Source organism: Haliotis asinina, chromosome 2, assembly GCF_037392515.1.
Source record: "Haliotis asinina isolate JCU_RB_2024 chromosome 2, JCU_Hal_asi_v2, whole genome shotgun sequence".
NCBI lineage: Eukaryota > Metazoa > Mollusca > Gastropoda > Lepetellida > Haliotidae > Haliotis > Haliotis asinina.
Genome location: NC_090281.1, coordinates 87,304,656 through 87,325,161, shown reverse-complemented (window position 1 = coordinate 87,325,161; position 20,506 = coordinate 87,304,656). Strand labels below are relative to the sequence as shown.

General features: G+C 41.7%; 1 protein-coding gene across 5 annotated transcripts; it reads left to right on the top strand.

Annotated features, from left to right (window-relative positions):
• The first annotated feature begins 5,593 nt into the window (after positions 1 to 5,593).
• Positions 5,594 to 19,720, top strand: LOC137272965 (carbohydrate sulfotransferase 11-like). 5 transcript variants are annotated; one of them, XM_067805395.1, is made up of 6 exons: positions 8,998 to 9,035; positions 10,276 to 10,450; positions 10,809 to 10,899; positions 11,774 to 11,940; positions 16,778 to 16,815; positions 17,883 to 19,719. In XM_067805395.1, the coding sequence occupies exons 4-6, from the start codon at positions 11,820 to 11,822 to the stop codon at positions 18,711 to 18,713; spliced, it is 990 nt and encodes a 329-aa protein (XP_067661496.1). In that variant the 5' UTR covers positions 8,998 to 9,035; positions 10,276 to 10,450; positions 10,809 to 10,899; positions 11,774 to 11,819; the 3' UTR covers positions 18,714 to 19,719. The 5 variants fall into 5 exon arrangements, with proteins under 5 accessions (XP_067661497.1, XP_067661499.1, XP_067661498.1 ...); XM_067805398.1 differs by lacking the exons at positions 8,998 to 9,035; positions 10,809 to 10,899 and adding an exon at positions 5,612 to 5,753; XM_067805397.1 differs by lacking the exons at positions 8,998 to 9,035; positions 10,276 to 10,450 and adding an exon at positions 5,691 to 5,753.
• The last annotated feature ends 786 nt before the right edge of the window (positions 19,721 to 20,506 follow it).

Genomic DNA, 20,506 nt, shown 5'->3' with positions numbered 1-20,506 from the left:
CACTTTTTTTCTTATTTCCGACTTTCTATCGCCTCTCTCTATCGATTTCCCTGTAACCCTTGCTATTCTATCTCCATTCCGTGTTTCACTGGTCCCAGCTATGATGTTATCAGGATTAGGATAAGGATTAGGATGGGATATTTATAAAGCGCACATATCCACGCAACTAGTATACCCAAGGCGCTGGTATTTTCACTCGATCACATCGTATTATCAGTTCCGGGGAGTATACAACCAGCCACAAGGCACACCATGTTATTGCGACTTTCTCATCCAAAGGTTATCTTATCAGTCATAGGTTATCAGTCCCGAGTCAAACTGCAAATCGAAATACAAAATCTGATTGGTTTAGGTGGTTTAGGTGCGCAATTTTTCATTATAACAGTACACTACAGCGCTGAAGTCCCTTGACTTCCAGGAAGCTTAATTCAGTATAATGACCGCATCGGGTTTCCCGTTGAGTGATGTTGAGCTAAGTTTTGCTCCAGTAAGGAAGTGATATGTGTACTGCCGGTGGAGTGATGGTTTGGGAAAGACATTTATGGCAGCCATAGCATGGATTTTATCATTATTCGTGGCTACCACATGGACCTCATCTACAGGAATGACGTTGGTATGACCATTCTTTCTCCAGCAGTAACAGGGACTCTCACAACACGGTAACGCCAAGCCGTACGCTAAGTTTGAAGAAGCATTCCTTCGTTAACGTGTCACTGTTCTCGTCACGACAAGACTTAAAGTCTATTTAACACCTGTGGGATCATCTGGATTATGAGATCAGGTGGAGTCTTCATCAACCACAGATACGCCAACAGCTGGGAACCGCCCTGGTGGACTACTGGCACTGGCTTCCCATGACGTCATTCTGGGGCGAACGACATCGATGTGGCTACGTGTCTGGACATGCAGTGGCATACATTGTTGTGTAGTCTGGAATGAATGCTTACAGACCATGACATTATCTGCTTCACCCTGGGCATTATTGAATACTATGAAAGATGATATCCCATTGGTCAGACATGACTGAGGGTGAAGAAGTCTCATCCCTACAGTAACAATAGATCAGGCCTTATAAGTACATCCCCTGTTCATTTGGATCAAGTGACTAGCAGAACATAGGTGTTTGCTTTGAATGTAATCAGGACATAATAAGTCCTATCTATTTGGCTTGTCTTGCACATTAAGATCAAACTCCCATTGGTAAGCTTTGAATGTCAGTGTTTAATCCCTTTTAATTGATCCTACTCACATAACAGTTAGAGTCCTCTCGTGCATAGTTGATAGTGTGGCTTACCTATCATCATGGGCAAACAAATAAACAATAAAAAGGCAAGTCAGCTACGCTACATACAAGGATGAAACCTTTACAGCAAGCCCTGTCTTGAGGAGGCAGCTGCACATCATCCACGCAAGCCATCATCATACCCCTCGGTCTATCTGCCGAACTACTGCTGCCTACCGTCATCTCTTTGTTACCCGTTGTTGCTCTAAACGACTACATGATCACTACGAGCGTGAGTGATGATTCTCTGTTTAGGCTGTCCTTGTAAATGCATCATGAAACCTTCGGCTTGAAGACCAACAACTGCCTTGAGGGACTTAGCAGCCGTCTGAATTCCAGTCTCTCGAGTCGTCACCCGAATGTCTTCAGACTGATAGAGATTCTCAAGAAGATTGAGAAGGCGGACAAGTTGCCAGTTGTGTTAGAGAATGTGATAATTTTACTTCTGCGCGTGCGATGTTCGGATCAGATCTCAATTATCTCATTATAGCTCACTCCTGGAATAACAGTTGGATTAGTCCATTTACTTAGTGGATAACAACCCTCCCAAATTTGTTCACGCAACCATGTGATAACCTAATGAGGTGTCTGACAAATGCTGTCTGCGTGTTCCCTGCTAGGTCTAGTCCCCTGTTATAAGACACTCATCATATGATGCGCGTAATATCGCCTATGAGAAGTATAAATAAATACACTTAAATGCACTTCTTTGTTGGTACTCCGCACTCATATAATTAGAATGAGTAATAGTCATTTAATAATGCGTAATTATCCATGCATTTTGCATGCTCAAAGCGCTGCCACAGCTGGTCGCCTATCAGTTCCTCAAGGATTCAATCCTGACTACCACAGTGTCATATCAGGTACCCGATTTACTGCTGGGTGAACAAAACCAATTTTGAACAAACTCACTTGATAGAGGTGAGGCCACTTGTATCACATGTGTCTCGCTGTGGGACTTGACTGAAATCCTTGAAACGCTCAGGAGTCAAGCTGGCAAACACAATCACCCATCTGCAGGCTCTCCGCACCACACCTTGCGTAGCTTCAACTGATTGTGACTTGAGCTCTAAGCACAGGACTACCACCACATATGGTAATTCTGGACCAGGCAACCCTGTGATCAACAGAATGAGCATCGATCTAAGCAGTTGGGATATGTGCCACATGACAACCAAGTCAGCGAGCCTGACCACCCGATTTTGTTAGTCGTCTCTTGCGACAAGCATGGGTTTGACGAAGACCAACCCTAATCCGGATTATCACGGGTGTTATCGTATTCATCAACAGTGAGTATCCCTTTCTTGATTGTTTCATTGTGACCAAATCAAAAAGGGGCGACTACTGTCTTTCGTCCGCAGTTGATGTTTGTCGTTACGTTAAACCCATTATAACCTCTTAATAACGATGTTAACCTTAAAAAATATTACCGCTTAAACAAGTGAGGGAATTCTTGGTTTGTTACAAGGTGTCAGCTTCTGGTTGGATGAAGACCCGAAAACGGAACAGGTACCCGTCAGTTGTTGTTGTTTGTTGATTTAATTCATTGTTGGTTTGTTTCTTTTTACAATAATGAACATTACTTAATTTCCATTAATGTTCCGGGGTCTATAAAATCAACACTCTACAACTCATTCCAGGAAGGGAGTGATTGATTGTGTTGGGTTTGCATCAGCACAGTTGCTTGCATCGACTAAGAAGACGAGACTGAGCATTTGATCCCCCTGCCCATTTAGGACAAGCGTGGGTCTCTGAACATCAAAAGCAACCCGAGTCTTTTATCAGTTCTAGCATTTAGTTCTAGCATGCCTAGGGAAAGCAAACCCGAATACCGAATTTGAGCTAGATGCGCAGACTTCTACGGTCTAAGTGTACAACTGGTCTACACACTTAAAGTTTCTTGGGGAGAATGACATCCCTGAACATTGTGAACATTTCACAACGTGAAACTGACCTTGAACCGTAAAATGATACGCATCTGTATCAGTCTGACCCCTGTATCGGTTTGACCCTCTAAAATGTTTTGTTAGGAGTTATCGGACCCCAGACACATGGTGACACCAAGGGTCGCGACCCATCCTGCTGGGTACATAATCACAACGTTGAATAAAATGTCAGTCAGGCGTGTGAGACGTGATGGTAAATGATGTTCTGCATGCGTGACCTTCAGATCAAATGATACGCGTCCTCAGTGTATGTAGCTGGATAGTGTTGACGCACATAGAGGAAGACGTGACGCAGTTGAGCAGTGTTTGAGATGAGTCACAGCATGTCAAGACGTGACGCAGTTGAGCAGTGTTTGAGATGAGTCACAGCATGTCAAGACGTGACGCAGTTGAGCAGTGTTTGAGATGAGTCACAGCATGTCAAGACGTGACGCAGTTGAGCAGTGTTTGAGATGAGTCACAGCATGTCAAGACGTGACGCAGTTGAGCAGTGTTTGAGATGAGTCACAGCATGTCAACTTGATGTGGAGGAATTCCCGAATCATGCTGGTGTTAGACGTTTATCTGTTTTATGAGTGAGTGAGTTCAGTTTAACGCCGCAATATTCCAGATATATGGTTGCGGGCTGTAAATAATCGAGTCAACACCAGACAATCCAGTGATCAACAGCATGAGCATGATCTATGCAACTGGGATACGTTGACATGTGTTAAACAGCCCAGTCAGCCTGATCACCCGATCCCGTTTGTAGACTCTAACAACAAATATGGGTTGCTGAAGTTCTAAAGTACTGTCAAACATAGAAAAGGAAGTTTTTCGCTTTTATATCTTCAATTTATGTAGTTAATGTGAGAAAATATGAAAGATCTGCCATACCAAGTTCGGCCTAACTACAGTCTGTATGGACGTTCCTGAGCGATTCATGAAGAAATTAACAATACAGTTTTAAGTCCGAAGCGACTTATTTGGAATAGAACATGACTTTTATCCAAATTAGATGCTGACAATGAAAACATTATCGGGTCGAATCTTCAATACATGCCAAAGATCATTGATCTTTGGAAACTCACTTTTCAAGACGATTTATGAAGGGCAGTTTTAAGAAAGATGGATAATGCACCACAGACAATAATCACGTTTGTTTTAAATAAATGTTTATTTGTCGGGTTTATATATCTTCACTCCTGGCTCAACATTCGAATATCAAGCATGTGAGGTGGGCGTTCAATACACGTTGCATATTTTCAACGTCAGCATGACCTGAATGAAACTAATATAGACAGAACGTTATCTAAATATAGCGATCATGCCACGGATACTGAAACACTACCGAATCTACGAAAACAGGGCGTATCCCCCGATGTATGTGCTCACAGTCAAATGGCGTGCGCAGTAATCCATGTGTGCAAAATACGAAACTGAATATTGGAAGACATTTAAAAGTTTAGGCGATTCAGGTAAAGTGTAAATCTGGTAATACTTTCTTTTACTTCATGGCCTTGTAAACCAAGTATATCCACACTGACATAAACACTTTTATATTCAGTGAATAACTGGGGGTGGTGAACATATTGCTGCCGCTTATGTGAACACCACTACAACAGAACATCTCATTATGGATTTAGTAACATTTGGACAAATAAAGAAAAATGGTAGAGGTCTTCATATTGCTGGCCACTTGCGAAGTATGGATTCCAAGAGAAGACATGTCGAGTCTTCCAAATGTGTAAGCGTTTACACCAGATTTAAATTTGTTATTTTAAATGTTAAGTAGTTGTTCGGTACAGTTATTGCAATTTTATGTAAATCAATGAACATTTCAAAAGAAAAAGAACGTCATCCCACGTGTGACAGACAAGCAGGCTTATTAAAGGCTCAGTCGTAGTGCATACGTAAACAAACATCTATAACTTCACATACAATATAAACATGTAGGTAACGTGTAGGTAAACGCGATTCATGTCTGTCAGAACTTCCAAACCTTAGCCACTCACAGTTTCATTTCCCAAAATCCGAAATGAAAGCATGGAAGTATATATTTATTCTCTTTAAGCATATAACACAATAGACTGAGGGGTCAATTGGAGCTTGTTTCAACGGCTCTGCTAATAATGGCCACACACCTGTTTGCCAACAATACCTGCCAAACATTTAATTAACGCTGGCACTCGCATCCCAATTAACAGCTTAGAATCTTTTGAAACATGCTACCGCTTTTTTCAAACCCTAGATAATCCTCTTGACACCTGAGTTATAAATCCTGCCATAAAACCAACAAACTCACCGCCGTTCTTTGGAGATCAGTTTACCCCTGGGGTTTTACTACTGTGTAAACAACACACCCTATAAAGTCACGAGACTGTCGGGTCGATATCGTTCAAACAGTAGTAAGCTTGCCAACTTCGATATGGACAGGTAACTAGGATTCTACTACGTTCTATATTTATTCGTCAGCTGAACACGTGATCTTATTAAATCATAGAGCGGATACTTTCCCGAAAGTGAAGTCATACTGCGACTGCAAGGTAAGCCGCCATGCGTCAAGCTTAAACGTTTGAGGGTATTACATCAATTTGTCTTGTAATAATGTTCCGGTTGCTCACCTTGGTGTTTTGTTGATTACTATTCGTTATTATCTTACACATCCTTATGAAAAACAAAGCTAATGTTTAAGGATACGAGAAGGAATTAGACCTTGATATACGAAGCATCTACCACACACGCAGTACGTGTGAACAAGAAGTGTATTCGTCCTTCGAGAAGGTGACAACGTTGCGAAACGTATATTCGTATCAGGGTATCGGAGACATCAACAGGTTCACAGCTCAACACGGGTATTTATTACCTGACTTCAGTTTTCACAAGTCACGTGGCTTCAGTGTGTCGTATATATGTGATGAGATGAAATTTGAATCTTCTCATGTATTATCAGGGCCAATGTCAACAGCATTTTAATCTGAGAGGTAAAGAGGATTAACTAATTACTCTATATACTGGTATAGACATCACAGGCTTAAGACGAATAAAATGCAAAATTTACAGTAAATCACTCATGAAGTTTGATATATATTTTTGTACAAATCACAACTATTTCCTATATTTTGTGGTTGAGGTGTTAATTCCTGTTACCACACAACACTGTTCAAATACACACTCTTTTTGTTGTAGTAGTCATTCAGTTAGCCCCCAGTTAGTCCCAGTTTTGACATCAAAACTCTCACGAATCAGTGACCAAGACTCTGTCAAAATGGGATCCTATCGGCTACCGTAAGTTTATAGACAGACAGACAGACACACTCAGATAGACAGACAGACACTATGTATTTCATTCCTTTTGAGCAATCCCATTAAGCAGACGCAGGTTACAGCATATAGTTAATCTGTGCAGTGGACATGGCATGCGTTGTTTTAACTTCTGCAGTTCTTATCGGATGTTGTTCTTATGTGAGGAGACCCAACCGTTTGTGGCGATTGTTATCTGACAAGATGGACAAGTAAATAGGGAGTGAAGACACACCATATGCAACATTTACAATATATTCTTGAACTCGACTATGAAGATCACCACATACAATTCATAAACGAGCGTTTACAAACTGACAATTTCGAGTACTATAAAAAGTATTTAAAACATGTTACCCTGTATGCAAATGTCAGTTTGTACCATCACCTTAACCATGTGACTAGAAGGTAACCATACTTTACTTACATTGACTATTTTCAGTCAGTACACAGATATGTTCAAGTGAAGGTGTGCACGTATATAATAGGTGTGGACATAGCGTTCCTGAAGAGGGAAATGAATGCATCTTGAAAATTTGTTTTTCCGTCCCTGGAGCCACCGCAACCTGTTCATAGTCACACATCTGTCTTCACGCTTCGATGCCAACGGGTTCAGAGATGTAGGATGCATATTTTTATTTTCATTGTGAGTCATCTTTGTACTGACACTCCAGAAAGCACACGGAGATAATCCATACTGAGTCAGAAAGATCTGTCATTATCAAAGTAACTTACACACCCGGTGTACATAGCGTAAAGGTGCGTTATCACAGTACCACTTTGTTCTTCTTCCATGGATAGAGCCGGGTCCTTCATAGAACGTAAATGGCTCTGCGCTGAGTGTTCGCTTGCGGTTGCGCAAATTCCTGCCCATCGTAAATTTAAAAACAGTTTAGAATAGTCAGTCAAGAGGCGGTTGGGTTAAAACTAAATTCATGTACAGGTGTATTTGAGATGTGCTAGTTGTGTATATTTAAACTCCCATACAACTCGTATCTCGCGAGATTTTCGCGTGTGGCCCAGCAGCGTGGATTTGTCGGTTGAAGAAGAAACACTAGTCTCATTGTGAGTTTAAAGAGAAAAGCGGTAAATGACAAAAGCAATAATTCTGTTCCCCGATATTTCACTGCGAGGCTAGTCCATTTGAGGTAGCACGTTGTACATTCCATAAGCATTCTTGGGACAAGCAGAAACCGAAAAATCGCTGGTTTTCTTCTCTGTTAAGTCGATTTTGACAGTCGTGATGCTGACACGATGTCAACATAGTGACGTCACTCTTGAGGTGGACACAGATCTACGCGATTTGATGGGTCGAGAGCTTGCACCTATAAAAGGAATAAAACAGTGTTTAATACTCCCAAAATCCCAAGCCAGACAGCCGGTCTGGTAACTTTAACAAATTACCAGTCCGGAATTGAAACTTGCCTGTCCGGGTTTCAACAATATGCAACAACAAAGAAATCGGGTTTCTGAATATTTTACTGCTTGTATTGTAACGTTAAGGATAAGCTACATGGCCTGATATAGAAACCAGAAATCTGTGGCACGTTTTGCCTCACAATACAGATCAGAGAAAGATGAGTCTGAGTCATTATGGCCATTGTCATTTTTCTCAGCAGCAGGATCAAGGACACCATCGTCTTCATCATCTGTAGTTGGATGCTGCTGAAACACAATAACATCCGTCAGAGATGTTTGGGGTGAAACAAACCTGCCAAACCACCAGACAGGCCACTATTGAAATCTGACCGTCCGAGATGAAAACAGACCGGACGGTCAGGCAGATGGGAATTTTAAACGCTGAATTAAGACAAATCGTATGTCTTTCGCCTCAGCTGCGCCGGGGCACACCCGATATGGGCCTCACACATTTACCCATGTGGGGAACAAACTTGTGTCATAAGCGTGACGAACGGTCGGTTTAAACCACTAGGCTACCCCACCAATTCAACGGTGTGTCAGACAATACGAGTACAACAATTCAGAATGATTTATTTTCAGTGATTCATTCACATCTTTTTCAACTGTTATTTTACCTTTTTCACAAAGTAGAATCTGTTTCCAGGGGCAGTCAAGACGTGTCTCTGGCTCTGAATGATAAGTGAGTGAGAGCTTCAGCGAGAGAATATGGTTTTACGCCGTTTTAGCAATATTCCAGCGGTATCATGGCGTGGCGTGGACCCATGTGGGGATCGAACCCAGGTATTCGGCGTGACGCGCCATGGGCACCTTTCTGATCGGAAAAATTGTACACGACATACGCTCCAGGGAACAATCTTGTGCCGCTCATCTTCTTTCTATTCGAAAGATCTCAAGTGGAACTTTCATGAATGTGTGACGTCAAAATAATGGCATTCTGTTGATACCTAATATGCCGACGCCTCTTATGCCGTCGTTCTGACACGACACTAGTCCCTGGCCTTACCTCGAGGTAGTAATTCTACCCAATATTCCCAGACAGGTTCAAAGTTCATCTCCCAGCATTTCACATTACAACTCGATCGCAAGAGCAGCAACAGCCATAAGTATACCCTTTACACCGTACTGTATATTGCATTGGTATTTCATGTTTTATGAAAACATTTGAAGTGTAAAATATGTTTAATCAAGCGGTATGAATCACGTACATGTATATTAACATAATCTGGATCATTGGATGTCTTCAGAATCGTTTGTCAGCCATGAAATGTGATTAATGGTCAAAGTCGGGATTGCTTAAATACATGTCTGCTCCGCACATGTCAGTGATTAGCCTGTTAACCTCAATCGCTGCTGTTTGTTACTTGTACCTATCAGTGGACAGTTACTGTTATGGATGCCGTTCTGTAACTGGCCTTCTGCAACCCATGTTTATAAAGTTACATAGGAGTGGGCTGGCCAGGTTCCTGAACTTGGTTGTTTACGTCTTTGTATCCTAATGGCAGGTACAGGTCCTGATGTTATCAGTCACTGGGTTGTCTGACCCAAACTCAACTAACTACGACTCGACGTCACCTGGCCATGACATACTGATTCGGTGGTCGCGGTGCCCTCATCGACATATGACCGTGATCTGGCCCGAATATCCCGCTTAACGACAGCGCACCGAACCAGTACATCAAAACCCGCCTCGCAACACTGACATGTACAATATTCAACATTGCGGCTCGGCACAAACCAGCCTGAAGATATATGATACATGATAATAGGTTCGTGCGTTCAATAAGACGGGGCCCCACCTAGCGTAGATTACAGGAAACCAACCCCCGTCCAACCATCTACTTATTGTCCATGGAAACACGCTCGTCGGGGTAGCCGGGTTCTAATCTCTGTGTACGTTAAGCATATGATATTTACATAGTAAACCGGGTATTTATTTTTTCGAGTAGTCAGTGACTTGGCGCGTCCAAGATTCAACAACTTGTGCAGTAATATGAGGCAGACTGTTTGTAGACGATCTGCTGGGCTGCACGAAATAGCTAGACGTGCGATGCTAATCTGTGGGGATGCTAATCTGTGGGGATGCTAATCTGCTGCTTCACGTGTGCGTACCTTAGGCTCACCACGCACCTGAGTTTTCCCAAACTACCTGATTTTGAAAAGAACTGACACCGCTCTAAATGCCGCGGCGTTATCGTCACTGAAATCAGACTGGCGGAAATGTCCTTCGGTTAAGATTTAAGTTCACCACGCCTGTATACCCTCAACATGTCACGACAAACACGCAAGGAGTTCTACCTGAAGATAGTCGTCAATGGCCTGTGAAGTGCCCCTGTATTGTTGCAGTGAGGTCCCATCCATCAGTACCGCACGCCACAGCACAGCACAATGGACATGAAACTTTACTTTCATCTTGAAGATTGGAAAATAGACTCGGCGACACCCCGCAGTCCGCGTTGGTCACAGAAACGCTTAGATGGACATGGGGAATCGCAGAGAGTTGGGGTCGGACTTTGCTAAGGTATATGTTACAGAAGTGTCGATATAATAGGCAAGAACTGCCGACTTATTTTCTAGTCTCACACGGAAAGTTTTGATAATGGCAATTTAGGGAGCCGGTATGACAAAGCAAAGGGCCGTTTTACACAGGCCTGTGACAAGCATATCCGTTTTTCTTATTTGCTTTTCTGTGTAAGTACTTTTTTATATATGTACTTTATGGCTATTTTTAAAAACATGTGTTCATGTACCAGGTCACTTATGTATACAACGCTCATGTTATAAAGAGTTGCTCGGCAAGCTGACCTAGATTTGTATGCTTTCGAATCTTCCTCGCACCAAAGCATTTGCTACAAGGGGTGTTTTTGTTCACCGAACAGTGGGTATCCGACAGTAAAACATCTAGCATCTAGGACTGGGACGGGTGACCCGGATACCCGGATACCTTGGATCAATGATTGATCAAACAAGGTAATATGTTATTCTTTCATGATTAAAAGGTTGTATTGTCTTTGAAGATGTAGGCATAATTTACAGTCACCTGTTTCGAATATGCATTAAGATATTGAAAAACACTTAAATGTTAGCCTCCAACCTGAAGAATATGTTGCCATTTCTTACAAATTTGATGTCAGGAATTAACATAATGTATCAGGGTTGGGTAAGATGGGGCTATATGTGATGGGGTATCCGGGTAAACAATTTGGACCTATACCACCCCTATCTTTTATATTAACATGTCTAAATGTTCTATATAACTTTTGTCATCATCATTTTGAGTTACCTCGTCTGCCAGCTGAGGATCGTGGCGTCGTGTGCTATCCATATGTAGAAAGTGCTATAAGAATTTACCTTGGGAGTTGAAACCTGAGTACATTTACTATCATGTACAGAATGTACGCACGGAACGAGAGGGGCCGTGTTACGACGTACATACAACCACAGCAACGAAAGAAAATGTATTTTTTATAAAAGTCGTCAGCAATCCTGGATCACTTACATTTCACAAAATGGAAGGATCAAAAGTAAATGTTTTGCAAGAATACATACATGTATTGTGTGAAACATTCACGTCTCAAAAACATAAACATCATCGGTCTCTGCAATGAACCTCATTAAACAGGATTGAAAGGTCACACTAAGGGCACCTGCCATCTCAAGTTGAGAAGGCTTGCTTTAGTCACCCGCATCTATACCCGTTACCGTCGAGTGAATCTAGTACATCTTTCCGCCTGGTTGGAAAACGAAACCAACAATGTACATGAACTGATAATTTCTGTCTGACAGGGTGAGGGTAAGACATTGCAAGGAAGATGGAAAAGATGTATATGCGTATGTGTTCCAGATGGACGTGCTGTGACGACTGTTACTGAAGCCACACTGGCCTAAAGATGAGGCTCCATCCCCGCCGTGCTGTAGTGGGGACGCTCATATGCTTGGCGTTCTTGTTGAGCAGCGCCATTTTTTCGAAGACTAATGACAGTGTGGTAGTCATGGGCAGAGACAAGAAAGGTGAGGAATACATATTGATTTTAGGGGCCGTTGATAAGTTATGGCTTGGAGGGTGTTGATGACTTTTATGGAGGAGCATGCACAATGAGAATGCTCCCCTTTCCCTCCCCCAAATTATGTGTACAAAGTAAGTGACCCCCAATGTACAAAATCAATGACATCCCGCTCACCCAGTGTTCATGAGTACAAACTTGATGGCCCCCGTCACCTCCCCAGAACACAAGCACGCAAGCACGAAAACGTTGAAACCTTCATCACCCCATTATTTAGATTATCGGTGGATTAAGCTAGTGGCTAAAGCGTTCGCTCACCACATATCTAGGTTCGGTATTCAGCGGAAAACATGTAAAGCCGTGTTACACTGTCACCCGCACTGATAGCGGTTGAATATTGTATGAGACAGGTCCTTATAAACTAAGTGAGGCACGACCCGTGTTCGGGTACGCGGGAGAAGATCTCAATAAGTGATTTTGTCAGTCTGCACCGCATATACCTTTCAAACAACCCTTTTTTCTATGTAAAATTCATTTCCTCTTTTGGGTGTAAAATTGTCCGCCCACTATATACATTCTATCACGCCCACGACATGTCTGCTATCCACACAAGCAGATAAACTGGATTAAGACAATTCTGCCGTTGTACTGTATTCGCATAGTTTTGTATTTTAGATATAGGTTTTTGTGCTATATAAGATTCACCACTATTGAGTCGGTGTGTCTGTTCAAGTGAGTCGGTGTCTGTCCGAGTATACGTTTGTCCGAGGGAGTTGATGTGTCGGACTGACTGTCTGTTTGAGTGAATTGGTGTGTCCACCGATGGAGTTGGTGTGCCTGTCCGCATTTATTTATTTATTTATTTATTTATTTATTTATTTATTTATTTATTTATTTATTTATTTATTTATTTATTTATTTATTTATTTATTTATTTACTTTGTCTATATATAGTAATGTTTTTTACATTTGGTGACTTCTAGGCCTTATGAGGTCCCATTGGTACCTAGTAGATATATTTTACCGCATGGTATATATGGTGAAAGATTATTATTATTATTATTATGTTTTACAGATTAAAAATTGAAATGCAGCAGAGAGGGTTCGGGTGATCCTGGCACAGTCAGGCTGGTCAAGTTCATCATCAGCTCAGGGCCCTCGCCCCCTCTACACGCAGCCCAGACAGCGAATGGGACTTCTCCCAGGAAACACTGCCTAGTCGAACCCACCAAGAACTTTTCGGAGAATATGAAGGCTCCCCAACACTGCAGCCTTCTGCATTACCCAGATTGTCAGAAGGGCTGTGCTCCCGGTGGAGAACCCGGGCACTCTCCTCATCTGCGCCAAGAGATCAGGAGGTACCAAACCAAGGGCACCGAGGACAATGGGGAGCCTGACGACAGTGTACTTGGGATGCAAGCGAGACATTTCAAAGGCGAGGTCCGCATATTTATCATGCTTTTCCTGAATCTTGCCAATCACATTGCTGTCAAAAGGGACAGAAAATTCAATGATATAAATAATTTCATTGGCTTTATCAAAAAGGACAAGATCAGGTTTGTTGGCTGGAATTCGTCTCAGGCTGTATATTGGCCTATTCCAGAGAAGTTTGTAGTTGTCATTTTCCAGGACGCCCTGGACATGCTCAGCGTCGTACCATGGATGGACCTCGGAGTCAAAGCCACAGGCATGGCGGAGACGATAATAAAAGCAGCGAGCCATGCCATCATGTCTTTTAAGATATACTGTTTGTGCCAAGGAAGGGCATCCACTAACAAGGTGTTGGACAGTCTCTGTAAATTGATTGCAAAGACGACATTTCATATTGATATTTTCTTTAAGAATCACATTCTGGCGATTGCGAGTGGGAAGTGACTGGTCCTGAGCAGCAAAAAGGAAGCCCTCAGTTTCACATTTGAGACCAGCCGACTTCATCCAGGCGAAGGAGTCGCTTGGATTGCTGTTCTGTTCCACACACTGCATATACACACGATGCAATGGCTTCTCAGACAGCTTCTCCATAAAGGACCGACTCTGGGCAGACTTGGTGAAAGACTTCACCTGGTTTACTCCCATCACTGTACCGTCCAGCAGTACATCGCCATTAACAAAATCAACTTCAAATTTCAAATTGTGTCCAACAACCTTGGCACGCTTAAAGTAGCTGTGGAATTCCTTGCTTTCATCATGAATCTTGACGTGCATCACCAGAGGATCATCTGACAAATAAATATGTGCAAAAGTACACAATAAAATTCTGTCATGAAGAGCTTCCACATTAATCAAACCCCGTCCTCCCAAATTGATTGGCATATATAAACGATTAAGAGAGGAGCGAGGGTGGTGTGCTCTGTTATCAGACATGATCCTTCTGGTCAGGCGGTCAAGATTCTGGATGTCTTGTTTTGTCCAATCAACTACTCCAAAGGAATAGGAGAGGACTGGCACAGCAAAGGTATTGGTGGCTTTGACTTTGTTTCGAGCATTTAGCTCTGAACTCCAGATTTTCTTTAAACGAGATTTATACTCGGCCCGAAGTTTATCTTGAATCTGGGCATTCTGGAGCTTGTCTCGAACTTGCATTCCAAGATAGGTGTAGGCCTGATCTTCCACAAGATGCTCAATAACTCCTCCCCCTTGTAACTTGACCGATCCATCACTAGTTACCTTGCCACGTTTCAGATGAAGAGTATTACATTTGTCGAGTCCAAATGTCATGCCAATATCATTAGAGAAGGACTCGACAAGGAGAACCTGTTCTTTCAAATTGGTCTCTCCTTTGGCAAGGAGCTCGATGTCATCCATATAGAGGAGATGAGTGAGAGGTGTTGGGGATCTGTGCTGAGGAGGTCCGGGATGGTACCCTTCCTCCCCGTTGAGCAGGAAACTCAAAGGATTTAGAGACAGACAAAAGAGCAATGGACTGAAGGAGTCCCCCTGAAATATTCCCCTTCTGATTTGAATAGATTCCGAAGTCTGCACCTCTCCTTGCGAGTACATCTCAAGTTGAGTCGACCAGCAACTCATTAAAGACTTGAGTAAATCAAGTAGTCGCTCAGGGAGGTCAATACACTGAAGAGACTTCAGAATCCATTCGTGAGGGACAGAGTCGTATGCCTTTTTGTAGTCTATCCAGCACATGGAGAGGTTGCGGTGGTATGTTTTAGCCTCTTCCAAAATCATTTTCTGTACAAGAAGTTGATCCTTGCACCCCCAACATCCCTTTCTCGCCCCCTTCTGCTCTCTGTAAATTATCTCATTGGAAGAGCAGTAACGTGACACGAGGTTTGACAAACACCCTGTGAATAATTTATATTGAGTATTTAGACATGTGATAGGGCGGAAGTTTTTGGGATCCGTCAAGTCTCCTTTTTTGGGAAGGAGTATTGTGCGACCTTTGCAGAACCATGGAGGAACATCACCTGTATCCACAAGAGAATTGAAACAGTGAAGGAGTGGTGCTTGGACACAGGGAAACAGTTTCCAATACCGGTTTCGAATGCCATCAGGCCCTGGAGCTGTATTAGATTTGGACTTTTTAATAATTATTATTATTATTTTTTTTTACAGATTGAGATAGAAATGCAGCAGAGAGGGTTTGGGTGATCCTGGCACTTTATTATTATTATTATTATTATTATTATTATTATTATTATTAAATCTGTATCTGAGTCTGGACTACTCGATTTAAACCATATGTTCATGTGGACTAGTCGATCCCTTGAGGCGACTCAGCATCAGAGCGAGATAATTTGCTCATGTTTAGATAAAAGTATAAACATCTACAGAACCAGAGCCAATTGTACGAGATCGACGTATATTTATCACTATCAACATAGTGACGACACCAGAGGTTCCGCAACGTTCCTGTCCGACAAAAGCTATGACCATGGATAACAAACCTCAAATGAAGATTTAATTTTGCTCACAAGATCCAATTCAGTTTTTTAACTATTTCATCACAAAAGTATTTTAATCATCATATTGCGTCCATTCATCGACCTAGTAATATTTCATCTGTTTCACAAGTGAGATGGTGTGTTGGTATCAAGACAAATACGACTGTGTAACTAGGCAACAATATAATACCTGTTCAGCGGCGCGCATCATCAGTTCACTCTGACATTGCATCAACAAACAAACGCATGTACATAAGATATGTAATTACTCAGCAACGACAGCGCAAGACATCAAGATGTTATGTTAAACGAAAACGATTGGTAAAGTATTTTCTCGTCCTTACAGTCCTCGGAGATAAGAGTTACAAATATGGCTGTTAGTAATGGATTAATATACTAGTGTTTTTCATCATTTCCCACCATCTTTCATTGTATGTAAATATCACTCCAAACCTGATCAATAAAAGGCTTGTACACGAAGACAAGTTCAAGGTTAGCCTAAGATATCGATCAGTTTGTAACTTTCGAGCCAAAGAGTGAGTGAGGGTGTAACTATTATCAACACCACAAATCTGCAGCGAACGGGTACAAGAAAATACATAAACATCGAAGCGACCAACAAATTTGGAGCACATCCAAAACGTTATTTAACATCCAAAACGTTATTTAAGACCCAAGACGTTATCTAAACCCCAACATGTTATTTAAAACCCAAAACGTTACATAAGAGCTAACACTGTATTTACGACCCAAAACGAAAGCATGATAATGGTATCAAATACATTACAATAGAATTACTATTTCTTGCTTCTTTTTTAGCTATTATCAAACAATGGTGCATATATTCTACCGGAGGTTGTGGAATAATTGTTGTTCAAACACGTTTACAAAATGTGCGTAAAATGTACTACTGTTTCTACAGGCAACCTGTCTCTCTGGTTTCAGGTCACGTGACAGCCAAGTCTCCTTCTAAACCTGGTTCAGTAAGTAGAAGCGCAGATAATACGACATGTAAAGACTTTCGACTGAAAGCATCACACATTCACCACACCCTTCTGAAAAAGCGTCCTTTGACATATGCTGCGCTATATACATGCTACGTGTGGGAGTACATCATAATTTGCGGTACGGAGCTGCGTCCCCACGGCACGCCAGGCAACTGTTGTTTTTCAGCTCCCTGGAACCAAACATGTGTCGTAGGTTTCAACAAAGTAGTTAAGTGAAGACCTGCAGTACTTATGCTTCATCAAACATTAAGCTTACATGCCGTGATATAACCTATAATGTTTCCATTGCAACATTAACGGGGCGGTTGTGTATCCTAGTGGTTAAAGCGTTCGCTCGTCATCCCGAACACCCGGGTTCGATTCCCTACACGGGTACAATGTGTGAAACCCCTGTTGGTGTCCTCTGCCTTGATATTGCTGGAGTATTGCTTAAAGTGGCATAAAACCATACTCACTCGCCCCACAGCGTCATTAAACCTTACCCAGCCACTCACCGATCCAAGATTCACCGCTGTAACGAACTGATCATTACAAAGTCACAAGTTATAAAATGAAAAAGTGCTTGCAGAAGCAGCATCAGGCCCCCAATACATATTTGTAACTGCCGACTGAGTTAATTATGCAAACAATGTTTCAGATCGGATACACCAATTCACACTGTTTTCCAGTGAAAATCTGGGTTAGAATTGATCTTCAGTACCCCATGCTTGTCGTGAGAGCGACTAGGAGGATTCGGATGGTCAGGGTCGCTGATTAGGTTGACTCAAGTCATCGAATCATGATTGTGTAGAAATCCTCATGGTGCTGATCACACTTACACTGTTCTTATCTTTGCAGATAAGGCACGCATAGGCCTTCGCGAAACTTGAATAATATGTAGTTAGCTGCAATGAGCCCACATTGCTCTGACATGCCCCGTTCAAGTATTTATCAATATGTTCTGTGTAAAATATTTTTATATTTTTAATACTTCAATAAAAATGCTCCCATGTCATTGCCACGTGCAGCAGTCAACTAGTAAAATAATTGATGTTGTTTCACAGACGTCTGGATCTCATCCCACAACAAAGGATGAATACTGTGAAGGCCAACAATACGACGACAGCGTGAACCCAGCAATGTTCAAACAGTTTTTGGTTGACGATAAATACAAGATCATATACTGCCAGGTACCCAAGGCTGCTTGCACCAACTGGCGAAGGATGATGTTGATGTTGACAGGGAAGATGAATGCAACGGACCCTCTAAAGCTGAGGTCCCCCCTTGTTCATGGAGAATACGATCGTCATTTGACCCATCTCAAGGACATGACACCACAACAGATCAAATATAGGTTGAAACATTATTACAAGTTCATGTTTACCCGTGAACCGTTTGAACGTGTGCTATCAGCCTTCAGGAACAAGTTCCAAGGCAAGAACGTCAATCAGTTCTTTCAGAATCATTACGGTAAAAACATCATGAAGCGATTCCGGACTAAAGGTCAAACAGGCCTAAAATTGACATTCTATGAATTTGTGCAATATCTGATAGATTCTTCAAGGTCAGAGCCGTTTAATGAACACTGGGAAAAGATCGTAGATTTGTGTCACCCCTGCAAAGTTAAATATGATTTTATTGGATCCTATAGTAACATTGATGCAGATTCCGCTTTTGTATTGAAAAGGATTGGAGCCACCCACCTGAAGTTTCCCGACCGTTCTGTGACTTATAAGCACAGTGGCACGGAACACCTGTTGTACCACTATTACCGTGAAATCCCCCCTGGCCTTCTGGATCAGCTGTTTCAGGTGTATTATTCCGATTTTCTCATGTTTGACTACCGAGTTCCAGAGGCCTTGAGGAACCTGACTCAATGGCGTTTCGGTTTCTGAACAACTGATATCAGTGGTTGATACTATAGTTACACTGGGCCAGCTAGATGTGAAATGTGAAGTATTGTCCATATCTGGAATGTGGAAAAGGGCCCACTGTCAACAACCTGCAAGTATTCATGGTCATAGGAATATATGAGGTTCCACATGTCAAACATCAAACTTCGATCCCATGACAATAATGCTCAAGTCTTTTGGTTCGTGGCTTTAAGTATTGTGTTTGTGTTTGGCATGAACCTTACACCCAATGTAAATAATATGCATGTAAATGTCGTTCGACAAGTTGAGCTGCAATGTGAATGTCGCAAAACAAGCTAATGGCAATCGGTTGTCGTGATCTTCCGCCCAATGATACCAGTGGTGATTACGTCGTATGGGTGTATATATCGTGTGTCATGAATGGATTCAAACGTGGAGGATTCCTGGGTTCGTGGAGTGTATTATTTTCCATTTTGAACTGGCACCCTTTGATAAACATCTTACGTTCTTGGAGGCATATGTCAGTACACCTCTGGAATTTAAACCAGAAAGTCTTTTAGTTATGAAACCCAATACAAACCTTGTGTTATCTGGGGTGTGTCATTTTCCGTTTGTTGGAAATATATTGTAGACACCGTCGCTACTACTTACAAACCACGCTGTTCGGTCTCTGACGGTCTGTTAATTCACGCAGACATTTTTTAATCCATCAGAACACGCTCTTTATCGTTATTCAAGGGAAACACGTTACTATATTTCAAATCAGAAATGGTCAGATGAAAGCAAATGAAAGAGAATGCACTTGTTTCTGGTATTTTGGAGGTCCAAATTCAAAGACAATAGGTTTTTTTCTCAAGAAATAGTTTCATACAGATGTTTTTTCCCCATTATCATGCCCACAACACAAAATAATAAGTCAGTCATTACATTGTGCCGTTATAATTCTATCCAGAGTGCAATAAAATCATGTACATATTTATGTACAAAAGTCATGTACATATTTAGAATGAATAAAATGTGTCATGTTCGTGTTGTTTTTTTTATATCAAGAAAATCAAAAGGGATGCTTATGTTAAAAGGTATCAGAAAACTGTTGATAGAATTAAACGGTTTTGTCGGTTGTCAAATGATCTTGGTTTAACATATAAATCCAAATTCGGATTAATCAAAGTATTTTAAGTAGGAGCAACCCATGTGGTGGGACCAGAATCATTTGGTCATCCCAATACAGCAATCTGCATCAATGCTTATAGTCATTGCGTCATACACAAGTTGCAAGTCACACTCCCCTGAAATACAGAAGAGCTCAACGTTTTGCCCATTTTAGCTGATCATTTTCAGATTTTATTTTGTGCGTCTTCTAAAATGTTTGCATCATGAGGTGTCAAATACGTTTGCACCGTAAGAAAGTATTGGGGGGGATTACGATGTAGACATGTTTAATACGTCTTGACCGCGTATTTCACAAATTGTATTTTGATATTTATTCTATTCTATGTCCTTTACACATTTTCACTTCACGAAGTGTCTGGAGTTAATCGATACCCTGAGCAATATCTGAAACAGTTTGGCTATGCATCACTGAGTTAAACCTGATTGAAACGGCGTTTAACACGATTCACTCACCAACGTCATCCACTCATATCATATCTGACTGGAGACGATGTATGGATCCATTTGAGCCAATCAAACATGAAACACGTACACAATACATATTTCTTATTTGGCATTTCGGCTAAATATATCTTTGTCACTGGACCAGAGGCCGGTCACATAACTCAGAATGTAACCTTTATTGAAGAACGTTGTGTGTG

Excerpts from the sequence above, each read along its gene's own strand:
- LOC137272965 (XM_067805396.1), top strand. The coding sequence starts at position 11,820 with ATGAGGCTCCATCCCCGCCGTGCTGTAGTGGGGACGCTCATATGCTTG. Across the intron at positions 11,941-16,777 it reads CATGGGCAGAGACAAGAAAG|GTCACGTGACAGCCAAGTCT; the intron begins GTGAGGAATACA and ends CTCTGGTTTCAG. Across the intron at positions 16,816-17,882 it reads CTCCTTCTAAACCTGGTTCA|ACGTCTGGATCTCATCCCAC; the intron begins GTAAGTAGAAGC and ends GTTGTTTCACAG.